The 15,898-nt window shown below is 37.5% G+C and overlaps 1 protein-coding gene across 14 annotated transcripts in view; it reads right to left on the reverse strand.

Moving 5' to 3' along the window:
• ABLIM2 (actin binding LIM protein family member 2) overlaps positions 1–15,898 on the reverse strand; it is a 140,449-nt gene that overhangs the window by 15,354 nt on the left and 109,197 nt on the right. For 9 of the 14 annotated variants that reach the window (XM_064653329.1, XM_064653323.1, XM_064653322.1 and 6 more), the window contains 7 exons: positions 14,750–14,803; positions 9,687–9,739; positions 8,961–9,069; positions 4,483–4,541; positions 2,440–2,494; positions 1,020–1,084; positions 756–836 (listed from right to left, as the gene is read on the reverse strand). In XM_064653329.1, coding sequence (XP_064509399.1) covers positions 756–836; positions 1,020–1,084; positions 2,440–2,494; positions 4,483–4,541; positions 8,961–9,069; positions 9,687–9,739; positions 14,750–14,803 — 476 coding nt within the window. The remainder of the gene's footprint in view (positions 1–755; positions 837–1,019; positions 1,085–2,439; positions 2,495–4,482; positions 4,542–8,960; positions 9,070–9,686; positions 9,740–14,749; positions 14,804–15,898) is intronic. The other 5 variants (XM_064653330.1, XM_064653328.1, XM_064653327.1 and 2 more) reach the window with 2 other exon arrangements.

The following is a 15,898-nucleotide window of genomic DNA, read 5'->3' on the forward strand; positions in this document are numbered from 1 at the left end:
CAAGTTAAAAATACAGTAAATTTATTTAGATACAAATATTCCTAAAAGTCTAATATTGTTATCACTTAATTTTTATTAAAACATCTCTTATTTTTAATAGTAATTCACAGAAAGAAACGTTAGTTTAGGTGGGTCTTTATTCAGTCCTATCATTGCTCAATCAAAAAAAAATCAACCTCAGGAATTTTGCCTGAACATCAACTTGGAAACTAAGCATTCTGTTATAATAAATTATATTTGGATTTCTCCATCTTATACTACTACTCTTTGAGAGAGGTGGATGCTACAGCAAAACTGTAGCATAGTGACCATGGATCACACAGCCAAAGGAAAGCCTGAATAAGACAATGGACTGGAAACATAGGCCCATGTATTTGTAGGATAAACTGAGACTATTCGTAATATTTACGTTATTCTAGGAGGATGTTTTTTCTAGGAATTAAAAATAAAACAAACTCCAAGTTTCCACACTCCCCACTGGAACTTTCAATATCCTGTATAATCATCCAAAACTAATGAGTTTCATCAGTATCTTTCTAAAACGCCATTTGGTCAGACATTTGCTAGGTTTTTGACTATTCTTTTTTAGTTAAATAGCCTGCATACTGATTTTTTTTGAAATAAAATATAATACAATACATAATGTTATTCCTCTCTTCTCTTCTTCATTGCTATTACTTAGGCACCAGAATATCTAGCATAGTAAACAAACAGGACAAATGCTTGCAAAGCTGCTGAGCAAATATCATTCCTACCTCCAGCCTGGTCCTGTCCACATCCTTAGGCAATTTCACACGAACTCGGTTTGTTACAATAAGTGTTTCATAAGGATAAATCTGTTAAAAAGACAAGAGCATATGAACTCCAGCTGAATCTGATTCTGATATGTGGAAATGGCCGTGTGGGGAACTTACTAATTTAAATGGTACATACTTGCATCCTGATTTGACAAATATTTCACTGGGCCAAAAATTAACAACAACAACAAAAAAAAAATAAAAGAAAGGAACCCATGTAACCTTGCTAGGAAGTGCTGATTCTGTTTGTTCTTCCAGTGTTGGAAAAGCCCTTCTTACCTTGTATTCTGCAAGAGAATGAGAACAGGTTCACAGTTTAGAATTTGTAAGGTTCTTTTAGTGTCACCACAATAAACATTTAGGTACGTCAGAAATTTGTTATGCTACTACATTTCTTTCCTCTCAATAGTTTTTGGATAACTGCATGCATAGTAAGAATTTAACCCCCATGCACTGAATGCCTATAACACTGTTTATTACCAAAGCAATAGTCCTTGAAATCAAAGGTTTATTACAGAAAATCCATCTCCTGATGCCATTGGGTTACACGGTGAGTATGTCTGGCAAAATTGGGATTTTCTTTTTACAGGAGGCTTTTGTGCAGAGTTAAGTCAGTCTGTCATCCAAAAGTCCTGCCCTTATTGTTCTTTACTGAAAATAGTTAAAATATATGGATTATTACAGGCATGTCAGTTTGGGAACATATATGAAAACCATTAAGATAATATAATATTCCAAGATGCCAACATCCTGCACTTGGGCTGACTGCAGTGGGAATAAAGATAGTGCAGAAAAAGTTATTTGGAGGTGTGTGGACAATGAGTCCTGGATCTATACTAGCACAAGAGAATTCTAGTAGGTCTGTGTGACTATATATATGACTACAAAAAAGTCATCTATTCTCTGATTATTAAATGCAACCAGGATAGCCAATATGTTTTCACAGACCTTTTTATGGTCTGAAATAAAAGACATAAGTCTACTTTTCAAGACTTGTACTTTAAACTATTCAAACATAGAGACAAAGATTTGTATCAACACAGAGGCATAAAGTGAAGCATCAGAATAAGATTTTTAAAATGAGTTCAGGTGTCTTGGAAATAAAATCCTACTCTTCCCCAGGAATTGATGCATGTTCCTAAAATTTCTCAGCTCTTTTGAAAATTCCAACCCAAGTTCCATATTGAGTTCATAGTCCACTTAAACTGCAATAAAAAAATATAATGCAAATAAATTCTCATTTTTTAATTCTGTACATTTTAACCACACTGTAGCACAAATAAAAAGCACAATGGACTTTTTTTTCACATTAGTCTTGAAGGAGTGATTATCCTAAATTTTCTTCTGTCTTTGACACGAGACCAACACCAGAGAGTCTGTTGACACATATCAAGGATCCTGCTATTGACTCAGCCTGGTTGCATCACCTTCTGACTTGCAGGACTTCAGTCAGGCCTTTATGTTAGGCTTGGTAAACAGAAGATTCTCTGTGACAAATATGATACTGAGCTGTGTCTCTGTCTAGGCCTTATTATGAGAACTACAGGATGACCTCAGAATAGTAACCTTTATAGTAATATGTTAACAAACATTCTCAAAGGAAGAAAACACAAAGCAGAGTAGAAATGATATTGCAATGTACCTTTCATCCCCCAGCTTGCCTCCTGGTCCGTTTCATATTGGCCCATGTTTTCAGGCTGACAGAGAAAGAAAGAAGCAATGTAGCAGCAAAATACACCACAAAACCACTCTGCACATTGTTGAGAGAAAAAAAAAGAAATCAGCTGCTCCTACGCAAGTGAAATGCAGATCCTTGAGTGAGACAAAGAGAAATAAGTCTCACTCAAACTAATTGTTCAAGCAAGCAAGGTAAGACTGAAACTGTCACATGCCCTTCCCTGTGATGCAGACATCTTACTGACATCATCACAATTCAGTTATGCTGCACTGAAACTTTTCTCCTGCTTTCTGCTTCACACCGCTGATACCACTAAGGCCAGGGAGAACTGTGTATATGTGCTATCTTTTTCCTTTGCTGGCAAACGCTATTATGAAAAACAGTACAGGAAATCAGAAAAGCATTATTATATGACTTTTTTTCCCCCAAGTCTCATTTTTGCCTGTTGGGGTATCAACAGTGTGCACAGCTATGCTCACAATAACCTGCAAGCCTCCTTATTGTTTGCTTTTGGTTTGTTCTGTTATGCAGCACTGGGATGGCTGATTAAACATAACAAACCACAAAAGCTGGTATGAACCTACAATCCAAACAGGGGACATCTATTCTAAGAGGAATTTTGGCCTCAAGGATTTGACCATGAGCAACCTTTTCAACTTTTCTACAGGTTTGGGATCCTTTAGGTGGGACAGATGCTGCCATCTGCTGCTTTCCCATCACATTGCATGGCTTCCTGAATTTGCTTTGGCCTCATCTGTGGGAAGCTTTGGGATGGCTTTGCTGCCTCACCAGCACAGTGCCTGGGCATAAGTGGCTGGGCACTTCAGTGCCTTGATCATTTCAGGTTACGGGCAAAACTTATTCTGAAAAGTCGGGAAAAAACTCTTGACTCATAGATGGGAATGGGTTTATACAGACCCTTTCAAATTCCTAAATCTTATTCAATCAAATGTCAGTGCCACTCATTGCTTCAGAGACAAACTAAGGCAATCAGGTATCAAAACAACACATGCATAACTAGTCCTGTAATATTAACTCAAAAGGATGGAACTTTCAGTAACTACTGAAAAATCCATTTAGGTACTCCTTGATAGTTGCTCTCTTGTAGCTCCTACCAGTGACTCTCAGTTTGACTCATTACTGGGGAAGTTTAATCCTGCTTATGTGCTTTTGCAGGTTTCACATCTTCCTTTTGAGAAAGAAGGGAATTTAAATGAGGTCCTGTCTATGCAATTTGGACACAAATCAATCTTCAAAATGTAAGTGCACATGCATCTATGTATTGACAGCTTATCACTATAAACCATAATGATTTTTCACCTAAAAATATAAGCCATGAACTGACAACCCATAATGCTAGGCTCCAGAGAGAAAGAGAAGCCACAGTGTCAAAGATGTGTTTTTTCTAAAGACTAATAAAAGTTGCAAAAAAAGGGTTAGAAAAAAACCGCCTAGTTTGATCTGATCATAATTTGGTTAGGCATTTTTCCTTCTAGATTGCTGCTTGTCATTCTGTCTGTAGTTTCCTCCCTGCCTTAAAAGTACAATGACTGTGTGTGTATATACACATACATACACAGACAAATGTGCGTGCACACTGGAAAAAAGCAGAACATGGTTCAAGAAATGCAGTGGATGTAGGCTGGAGCAGCTTTGCTCTAAGATCGCTACTTGCCTAATTATAGGCCTAACCATCTCTATCACTAATTCAGGCTATACTGTGATCTATTAATATGTGCAGCCTGTAATTTTAGACCTTCGTTTGTTTTGGGAGGAGACTCAAGATTCTTAATGCTCCTGATGCACACAATTAAAAGGAGACGCCTCAGTCAGTCTTATTCTTACAGAGAGACAAACTCTAACCCACACAGGGTATGAATCTGTCAGACAGGGCTGGCAGCCAAAACACCTTTGAAGTGTTATTACTGTGCAGATTTTCAACTAGTTACCAAGTTGTCTCTTTATGAGACATTATTTCCTGGAGAAGGTATTTAAATGTATACCTACCTGATGTAAGCCATTCTTTCCATAGCCAGGTAGAGAAGCAGATTTAGAATATGGAAATCCTGTAAAAGACATAAGATATAGCTATATTTTTTTGCAAATCCTTTACAGCCTATTATAGCACAGAATCCAAGAAATATCCAGAAACAGCAATTACAAGATCAGTAAGTACATCCTATCAATGAGATGAAATATAATTGAGCTATGCTCATCTTTTCTCCATATTTCATGTACATGAACATGTGTAACAATGTCTAGAAATAACAGCATGCCAGGGCATGACACGAAGAGAATTGTGGGGCTCATGTTATGGAAGCTTTATGCAGCTGTGTGATGCAAAGCTTGTGATTTGAGAGCTTGTGAAATCTCTGTCCTCCAACTTAGTATTAAATCATGACTTGAAACCGGGATTAAAGGTATCATCATTTTAGATGTACATCACTTCTGATCATGCTGTATGTAGTCTGGTTTTTGGTTCTGTTTCTTTAAAAAGAAGGGTTTATACCCTACCACTTAAAAAAAACCTTAACAAACATAAAATTTCTTTTGCTTTCTGTAAAACTTCTTGGAAAATAACAAAAAGTAAGATATAGTTACGGGTAAAGTAAATCAGCAACAGTATAAACACTCAAGTGAAAGAACGTTTTAAGATGGAGAAAATTGACAAATGGTGTTACCGCGGATAAATGATGTAATATAGTGATGAAACTGTGTGTGGTCACTCTGAGACAACTGAAGAGCCTTTACTTCTAATGATAAGACCCTAATAAGAAAGTTTAAAAGTTAAACAGTAGATGAACAAACGTGTGTAATAAACATTCTTGATTCCAGTACAGGAAACTATGTTAAACTGATGCAAAGTGTTACAGAAGTCAGTTAGTTCAAAGAACTGAATGTACAACTCTTCTTTCTGTCAAAATTTTTAGCAGTCTGTGTGCAAAAAGGAATGTAGGAAGGGAATGCAGACACCACTGGATTAATAAATACCCTAAGGAGATTATTAGGAATAAGCATACAGAAAGAAAAAACAAAAGGTGGATCAGCAAGGAGCTCATAATGTGCTGAGATAAAGTGAAGACTGCCAGAAGTCAAGCTGAGTTAAACACTGAAAATGATATTAAAACAAATAGCAAAAGTTTCTCCAGCTATCCAAATAAAAATGAAACAAGGAAAGAAGAAGCGGGATCACTGGGAGTTGTGCTATGTCATTACTCAGCACAGGGGAAAGGTAACCTAGGTAGGGCTACAGCACTGAAGGAGTATTTAATCCACAGAATAAAAGGTGGAGTACTGAGCAAGGATGGAAAGCTAATGGAATAAGGGTATGCCAGTGAATGACAGTCATGATAAAACCAAAATTCAAAGCACCTAATGTACTTAAAGAGGGAACAATAAGCTCACATTAAATTGCAAGTCCAATATCTCTTATCATTGAGTTTTTTATATTTAAGAGTGGGAAAAAGATAATGAAATGAGAAACTTATAGTTGCCTGTTATCGGAATGGCAGTGACACCAGAAGGCAAAAAGTATAACACTTGTGAGACAGAATGACTGTATCTGCAACAAAACTATCATCTCTGCTCCTGCCTGGAAAAAACTGCTTGTGTTGAACATCAGTGTGGAGTTCAATTTCTTGGCTACAGCGAAGACGTAGAAAGAGATGTAGAGATGTAGGCGAGAGAGTTTTGTACTATCTCCAAATAATATTACTCAGTTACTACGGTAAAGACCAGTTTGAAGCCAGACACAGCCCAGGTGAGGAGCCGCCTCCCAGGCTGAGCCGCATCCGCGGGCACAGGCGACACCGTGTGGCCGCCTGGGAAAACCCAACGGGAGAACTGAGCCGAAATGGCCCAAAACGCACTAGTGAAACCCTCTGACTCCAGAGGGGATTGTATTTCACTAGCTTCTGTTTCCCACGGACTTAGTCACCAAGTTAGACACTTTTTATTTTGCTTTTTTTTTGGCTTTTCTTCCCCCCCCCCCCCCCGTCACAGCCTGCTGCAGATATACTGGGACAGCGAATTTTTTGGAGTAACTAGCCAAGACAAAGCAATCTTTCTCTCTAATTAGACAAGTTCTGAACATCAACGACTCTCTGCAGGAATATGGTTCCTGCTTTTTCCTGTATGACATTCACTCCAATCTGGGTATTCTGAGGTTGTCTCTCAGAACATCAGGGACACGTGAACAGCAAGGGCTACACACTTTGCTATATATCTTCTTTCCTAAATATATGACACTTAAAATCATGAATTATGATACTTGATTAACCATCAAACATTTACATATACAGTAACAATACCCATTCACACAGGTGGAAGTACGGAGATGCAAGCTCCACTCTTGCCCGCCAATTGCACAAGCCTCTCACTGATGTGCATTCTTGTTAGGTGTGTTTTTCTGGGCATATAAATCTTGTAATGTGGCAAAATACCTTCCAGAGCAGAGTAACCCTTCCCTGGTTTGCTCAGAGGCTAGACAGACGAATGCAGGGCTGTTTTCTCAGTATATCTGGACACATCACCAGCAGTTCGCAGTCTGGTGCCTGCTAATTCCCCCTACCCTGCATGTAATCACTTGGCACCAAACCTATACCCAAAAGGTTTATTTTCTCTGATAGACTGACTATGCCACAAAAATGGGGCTGAAAGTCAGAGTTCTCAACCATAAGGGCAAGAGATAGGGAAGCTACTCTTCCGTGCCCAATAGGGCATGTGACAGGCTATAAATATTCAGAACTAAACAGGGAAACACTCAATAGAGAAGGAACTACTTAGGATGTATATGGGTATTAAAATAGTCAGGTGAGTGAATAAAATCATAAAGAAGGGGAAGAAAAGTGCAAATGTCAGGAAAAGAAAACTTCCTCAATGTCATTTCTGTGTAGCTGCTAACTGGGTAATGGGGCCAACTTTCATGAGGGACAGAGAAATGATGATAAAATGCAATGGAAAATGAACTACAGAACCTACATTGCATTGGCACAAAGGTGATATTGACCCTGACACAGAGGTATGAACTATCTTCTGCACTTCTAGTTTTAATAGCTCCACACTCCCAAGAGAATTAAAAATCATAAAAGAAATGCAGGTATAGAAGAGTGACAGGTACAGCAATATTCCCAGGAAAAAAATCAACGCGATACGTTGTACCTGTATAACACAGTTCTTGGTGTGCTACACACCTCCCCGTTTTGTGCTCAAGGACTATTCTCTCAATACATGTGTAGAAAAGCTTCAGACCAACTCCAGAAAGCTTCCAAACATACCCAGCATGTGTATTACAATGAAAGGTTTAGGTGTTCATTCATGGTCAATGACTTAGAGATGTTAGGTGTGTGAGGTGGTCAGAATTGGTTTCCCCTGCACAGAGAATCCTGTAATACACCTTGTGCACATGCATGAGATCTCTGGTGAGGATTAAGTTATCAAATCCCTTCAAGTTAGACCAATGAGACTGATGATCTGAAAGAACTGTTCTTCTTTATCTTATTACAGCCTTATGACAGACTTTGTAGCATCTGTTTTCCCTCTTTCTTGCATAGCTAAGCCATAATTTCCTTAATATAAGTTGATGGAGCCAACTATCACATTACCAAAATGCCCACAAGACTGACATCCTAGCCTCGCTGCCAGACATGCCTTGCATTGGATGCATTCTTTTGGAAAACTGCTTCCCCAACTTGTTTACCCCAGATGACCTGCTACTGCTGTGTGGTGTAAAGTGGAGGAGGCACGGAGGGGAATGGCCCAGATATTTGTTAAAATTCATTTAACCTATTTTTTGTCATTCGTGTAACCTGGAAGTAAAAATCAGACCCAATTCTGATGCTCCTAACTTGCTGAAATGTGGAGGAAGAAATGTGTAGAACATGCTTGTGGTATTGACAGCTATCATGGGCATATGGTCTCCAGACCTGAATCTAGCTACAAAATTACTCCATTTTCCACCTGGAAGATTTCTATGACCTTATAAGGTTGTAAATGTGAGCATATGCTAAATTAATACTTAGGGAAAAGTATTCTTTATGCTTATCATAATACAGAAGAAGTGGCTTTACCAGTATTCAAAATATATAGTTTGTGTCAAGAAGTATTTAGCACCAGTGAAAAATCTGCCTGATACAACCATCCTTTCTATTGAAAATAAATAGCATATAATAAATAGGTACTTCTAGGAGGGGCGGGTTTTTGTGGTAAGGAACCTCTGCTCTCCAAAGACAATACAGTTCATTTATACAGGCAGTGCTGCTTCTTTCACTTACATGAAACTATAAATAGTTTCGCTATCGAAGACTGAAGGCACTGAGCGCTTACAAGCCATGGCAGAACAAACAGACAAATAGGTGTAATTATGACAGAGAGATGAAGCACAAAGCCAGCTAGAGCTACGTGGCCCTGCAGCAGGGCCACCTTCCTTTGCCACAGGAAGGAAGCCCTGCTCAGCTTTGCCAGCAGGCCAGGGTTGCAGCACTCACGGGAATCTCTGTCGGTTCCGGCAGTAAGAGACAGGGACCGTGTTTCTGAATCCGGGGAATTAGTTCTGGTGTCCATATCCCCTTTCAGAATAAGCCAACTGGTCTTCAGCTGGAGAGAGTAAAGAGCCAGTTACAAGATACAGGATTAACACCTGAATGCAGTTCTCCTACTCCACCTGCTCGGAAGTCTTGTGAACTGCTCATATGTTTATGCTCATTGCAACTTGTACCATCCTTTATCAAATTATAAAGGACTGTATAATCACTTAGACACTACAGCTACCAAAAGCTTCAAACTTTCAGCTGGGCTGAGGATAGTTTCTGTGTTCATGAAGCTGCCCACTGTGCCCCACTGTAGAAGATGCACTATGTCATTTTCTTATAATTAATTTGCTATTAATATTTTTCTTCTGTGTTAATATGCACCCTAAGTAAAAGTCCACAGGATTAGCTGAATCACCAATCTATATATTGAGACAGAGTGAAAATTCATGAGCTTATTGCTCTTAATCTCAATATCCCTACTTCTCTTTACTGTAGAATGTACATTCTAAACCCCTTGGGTGAGAGATCAAGCTTTTCTATGTCTTCTTGGAAAGGCCTTAAAAGTAGTAATGATTATTTCAGTTACATGAAAGAACACTTTTATGTATTAAAATGTTTTAAAAAACAGTTGCTGCAAGGAAGATCAATAAACTACTCCCTTTTGTTCTATCTGATCATTACCTTCTTACTGTCCTGATCCAAGCTTCCATCCTCGCCTTCTGATCTTCTTGCTGCTGAAAGATTAAGTTAATTTTAAAAATTAGAATAGACTATAACATTTTTTTGGTCTTCTGTTCTGACTGCAGTTATGTTCCAAATATTTTTAAGAGTGGGAGAAAATCAATTTAAAATAAAATAGAGCTAGGCAGAAAATTATGTGTAGAGCTATGGTTTCACAGAATCACTTAAAATAATTTTGAAATTATTACAGTAATACTCATCCTTCAAGTGAATTTAGAGAATCTATTCCTGCTGGATTTTGAACCTATCTTTTTAGGAAGAAACTGTCTCTGGGGAATGACTGGTGAGAATAATAATTCTACGTCATAACTTAAGGACAGATTCATATGATCACTGCACACAGGGCAGCCATTTCACACTCTTCTGTGTTACCATGGCAATGAAACTACATACGGTCACACAGATATTTTGTGGTCAGCACACCTGGATCTCCTAAGTTCCCAAAGAGGATAGACAATGATGGTAAAGAACATTAGGAATAAACTTGGCATTAACTCCTCATGAAATCTACAAGACAGATTGTGTTTAAAATTCAAAATTCTTGACCAACCACTTTTCTGACAATATTGTCCTCTTAAAGAGTGTTTTAATAAAAAATATTGCTGATATTTTACCATTGGTTTATTTTCTTATAACTTTCCAACTTGCTAAGAAGAAAATTGAAAACCTAAAAGCTACTCATTAGATAGTTCGCAAATATCAAATGTGTCATTTATGTTCCAGAGTATTGTTCCAGATACTGAGTTACACCTGTGAATCTTACGGAAAAATTTTGTGCCAAATTTCACATCATTTCAAATAAGTTCTCAAAATTTCAGTCCTACTTGCCCTATTCACTCTATGTAGTTTTGGGGACAGTTTTCATGGTGTAAAATTGGAGTAATATAAGGACCTAGCATAATATCAAGCGCATGAAAAGTTAGTGCAACAAGGGGGCTGTCTGCAACACCTGAGAAAAAATGGCCCCATGCAATGCAAAGTAGGCAGAAAAAATATTTATTAATAATATAAAGCATATATTAATACAAAAGTTAAGCCTCAGATGAGATTCTTAGAGACAGAGGTGGAGAGGAGATTAAGTTGCATCGTTACATGTGCTGCAATACTTCCAGCAAGTTGGGAACAACTCTGCCCTCTCCATTTCCCCAGCCAGTATGTTTGCAGAGGATCTCCCCTGCATCTAAACAACACGGACAAAAGGACACCACCAAAAGCCTTTCAGTGTTATTCTGTTCCAATTTCTGATGCCATCCCACAGCTCACATCCAGAGCTTAACTGCTTTTGCTGAGGAGGTGATACTTAAAAATGAAAAATTGCCATAAGGAAAATATCTATGGGTTAGAGGTGAAAATCCATAACTGTAGAGGGCTTGAAAAAACCAAGGTTTTCAAAGTTAGCTAATAGCATCCTGACACGGATTTTCCCAAGATGGCAAGCTGCTTCTTTGAGAAATAAATATGAAGAAATACTCAAATATGACAGATGAGGAATAAAGTCCCTAGACTGCAAGAAGGATATAAACCATGTTCGCTGATATTTTGGGAGCACACCCTAAATCATCAGTCAACAAGTTGTTCCACATTATGCTTATGGATCTTCCTATCACTAAATCAGAAATCCATATGGAGAATCTGATGCATTTTTGGAATTTTTTTGTTTTGTTTTAAGATGTTGATGGTCTCAAAGGAAAAAAACAAGTTTAATTCAAGGTGCTACTCAGAAATTTCAAAGGTTCCACAGGATCTTGAGAGCATCTGACTTAAAAGAGATGCAGAGGATTACAACCAAAATCAGTGGGGCTCATGAAGGCCAGTCCCTCCCAAGTTTCTGAGAGGGCTTCATAGAACACATTGCCAGCAGAAAAATTCAAGTTCCCTGAATTTTGTCAGTACTGAGCATTACCTTCATCACTTTAAGGGATGCCTGGTTCTGCCATGAACCCAACATGAACTGTGGACTGCAAAACTCTTTTGTTGTAACTTTGAATGATGTTTAAATATTCCTAAAACATGAACACACACCCACACCTCAACAACCATGCAGGCTACTACACTCTTCACTTTCCAACCCCAGATCTGAGCCTGATCTCTCTCATGTCCCATTTTTTCACCTTTTTTCCATTCTCAAGTTGGGTGTTTATAATAGAAACACAGAAGCTGTAGCTACAGCAAATCTGTTGGGTGCTGATGTAACTGAAACCTTTTAAAGCCAAATGTTTTGGAAGAGCTTCTTGCACTTTTTGTTTTAAAGAACATTCTTGTGCTTGTTTGTTCAAACTTGGTCTCTTCAACAAAGGAATGTTCTCTGGCTCCTTTTCAGCATGTATTTGTTCAGTGTCCCATTAGCTTGAGGAGCTGAATCATCCTGTGTTCACGTTTTAGCTGTGAATCCTTCCAGAACAAAAGATAACTATTATTAAATTTTGTTTTACTTTATACTCTTTTTATTGGAAGGAAAGTTTACTGATTTTTTTTTTTGTTATTATTTCCTGGTTTTTATTTTGTTTCATTTCTTAGAATAAATTATGTTTTGCTGTCTGGTAGAAAAAAAAAGAGCATGTATTTTCAACACAACCTTTCAGAACATCTATAATCTAGAAAAGAAAGTTTAAAACATTTATTCTTGTTAACCTATTGAGATTGCTGACTTGCTAATTTAATTCTGCGCTCACTCCCAGTGATTACAAGGGACAACTCCACACAGCAGAGCAAAACTGACATAATCCAGACTTTGACAGACAGAAAATTGGTGTAAAAATGCCCAATTGGCAAAAAAAAAAAAAAAAAAAAAAAGCTGTTGCTTAGAATCCCCTTTGCAAACCAAAAGTATCTATAAAATTAAACGACACAGTCAGGATACAGGACATTAGAGTCTTATCATGAGCTTCTGTAAAGAGTGAAGCTATGCTGATTTGCAACAGATGATTGTTATTTTGCATTTGCTCATGATCTTTCCAAACATCACTACAATATTCAACTTTTTCTGTTGTCAGTATTTGTATATCTAAAACCAAGAAGGAATTAGAGATCTTGGGCAGACTATAAGGTTGGCTGATTGGATTAAATCAGGCACTAAACCAGACAGATAGTATCTTCTTGCCTGAAAGATAACATTGGTTTGTTCAAGATTAGGATATTTGGAGCAGAAAATGTCTATCAAAGACCAACACCTAAAGTGCACTGAAATGTCAGCAAGTCTGGCTTTGCTCAAAACCATACACAGAAGAACCACAGAGATTATCTAAATCTGGATGATCTGAATGTGCAGTTACTTTATCATGAAGCACCAGTTACAGTGAACCTGCACAGGCTGACTCACTCAGCTGGGAAGCATCAGGTGACAATTTTCTTTCTCATATTGCTGTATCAGATCCAAACTAGAACTTCAACCAGACAGAAATAATTGTAATTTCTCAAGAAAGACAGTACAAAAATGATAACTATATAAAAGTGTCTTTTTAAAAACAATATTGATTGGGTAATTCAAAAACAGTTAAAGCCCCCTGTAACCACAGAATAAAAACATGTAAAATGTATTTTCCTTTTTCTGGCCATAAAGGCTGACAGCCTTAAAGTACCTGCAGCTCCTAAACCTTTCCCTCAATGAAATTTATCAGCTGAAGCCAAAGTATGGGTGTAGAGATACAAAGAGCCTTCTCACTCCTAGTATAGCACAGGAAGTCACCTCTGTGCTGCAAAAGGCAATAGGATGGGAGGAGCTGCTCCAACAAAGACACTGCTCACAGGCACTGCCTGGAACTTCCCTCGCCAGGAAGAGTGCCACTCTCCCACCTGTATCCCTGAAGGCACATGCTTTCATCCCCAAAGTGCCTTAGCTCACAGTGTGATGAACATCCCTCATGTTTATTTTATTCTCTCATTCATTGCAAGGTCGGGGTGCAGTCACGATGAAAATAGTTTTTGGTGTGGGGCAGACTTATATCACATATTATATTTTTATTTTTGTCCTTTGCTCATGAGTACAGGAGTACCCAAGTCATGACTCTTTTAGTCAGAAAGGTACTGCACTTTTCAGTCACCCTTATTGCAGCAGAACCCTCATGTATTTGTTTTCAAAAATTAATAGTGGAATTTGGTTTAGAAAAATGAATTCCCTATAACTACTCATGTATCGTGAACCAAGATCATTGTCAAACATCACTGAGAACACAGTCGGCACTCACACTAACATGGAAATTGCACTGATGTTAATAAGTGAAATATAGTGCAAAAATAATAATAGAAGAAAGAAGAATTTATATTTTTATTTTTCATATTTACTAAGGTCTTAATTCAGATTCTCAGTGGCATAAAAAGATCACATATTTCTTTCTGTTGTTTAAAATGTCATTGCTGGGACAACCAAAGGTTTTCCAATCACATCTTGCTGATGTTACCAGCTACTGAATTTGTTCCTAACTGCCATGGTGTGACTACATTTGTTCTTTTTTTTGTTATTGGTATATTTTATTATTATCCATTTAATTATTATTTATTACCTTACTGATATCTATTGTTATTTGATATCTTTTATTGTTATTGGCATTTTACAGCTTGAAGAACTTACAGATGAAAAGTAGATATTTCATATATGCCACTTATCAATGAACACCACTTGTCAATGAACATTTTTTTTCTCCAGCAATTTAGAAGTTAGATTTACAAAAACTAGATATAGCAAGGCATGGTTTGAAAACATGCCTTCACATTCACGTTTCCTGTCATTCCATGAATAAGAAAACTGCATTAAAGCTAGTATCAATTCTGAATTATCAAGATAAATCAAAATACCATCATCCCAGTTTTGGAGAACTTACTATATTCTCAGACTGCATGTTATACAAAACAATATTTAATTTTCATGTTACTTTTTCTCCTTTTCTGTTTGAGATTATAGGGACACAATGAAATGCAAAGACTACAGCAAACAAATTTGGGAGTCAATATGCATTTTTTTTCACAGACAAGTAGATAAAACTGCAACAGAGAAAAACAGACTGTACCATGCTGTTTGTAGATAGGAGGTTTCCTATAGATGTTATCTTTTACGCCAGTGTCTGAGGAAGAGGAAAGAGAAAGGAAAGAATGAAAGAGTAAGCAAGCAGTTCAGATCACGCCGCTCTTGTCTCCTGTCAACAACACTAACAATGCTAAAAACTTCAGCAAACACTGTGCATTCATTCAGTGGTTTGTCATTCACTGGTTATTGCAAAAAAATGGACTTTTATCCATCATCTTTATGTATTGAAAACATTGAGTATACCTACGTATGCAACATAATCCCCCCTAAGTCCCTCAGAATGCTTTAAGACACCTTAAAGATGCAACAGACTACTATAACAGTCACATTTGAAAAAGGACTTTCTCTATTAATTACAAACAAAATGTACATGTTCAGATATAAATGATTATACTGGTGATACCCAATATTCTTATAGGAAATCCTATAATTTTTCTATATAGTATAGCTAACTTGGCCTTCCAGGAATTCTCTGAAAGCCCCCCAAAGCCACAGCCCAGGGTTCCCATATCATGTTGTACAGACATCAGATTTACTCAGTACTGTGGACCTGAGTAGATACAATTCCTAATTGTGGTCTTTTTATAGAAACATTAACCCCAGAAGCAAAAAATGAATAAACAAATTACGCCACTGAACAGGTAGATGTGCTTAGCAGTCAAAAAACTAAACAGTATGGATATAAATTTAATGCTTGTTAACTGAATGTAAACTTGGAAACAGTACAGTACATATGCAAAGCCAGCCACAGTGAGCTTCCTGCAGTTCTGAAGTCTTCCAGCTACTTTCAAAGTTTATGTCAATATGACTTTTAAATTCAGAGAACAGATGGATAAGGAGGAAAAAACCCAACAAAACAAAAACCCCTTCAGTTGTTCCTCCTGCACACACATTCAACAGACTTATGCAGTTATGGCACTATAAATCATAGACTCTTAGAATCATTAAGGCTGAAAAAGACCTTTGAGATCAAGTCCAACCATTAATCCAGCACTGCTGTAACGCTATAGTCTTAGCAACATTTGTCACTGTGTGCCTCCTGTACAGCAATTTTTTTTAAAAAATATATGCACATGAGCACACAGCTCTCTAACTCCTTTATTTCTGAGAGGAAGTTTAACAGGTAACAGAT

This window comes from Pseudopipra pipra, chromosome 4, assembly GCF_036250125.1.
Source record: "Pseudopipra pipra isolate bDixPip1 chromosome 4, bDixPip1.hap1, whole genome shotgun sequence".
Lineage (NCBI taxonomy): Eukaryota > Metazoa > Chordata > Aves > Passeriformes > Pipridae > Pseudopipra > Pseudopipra pipra.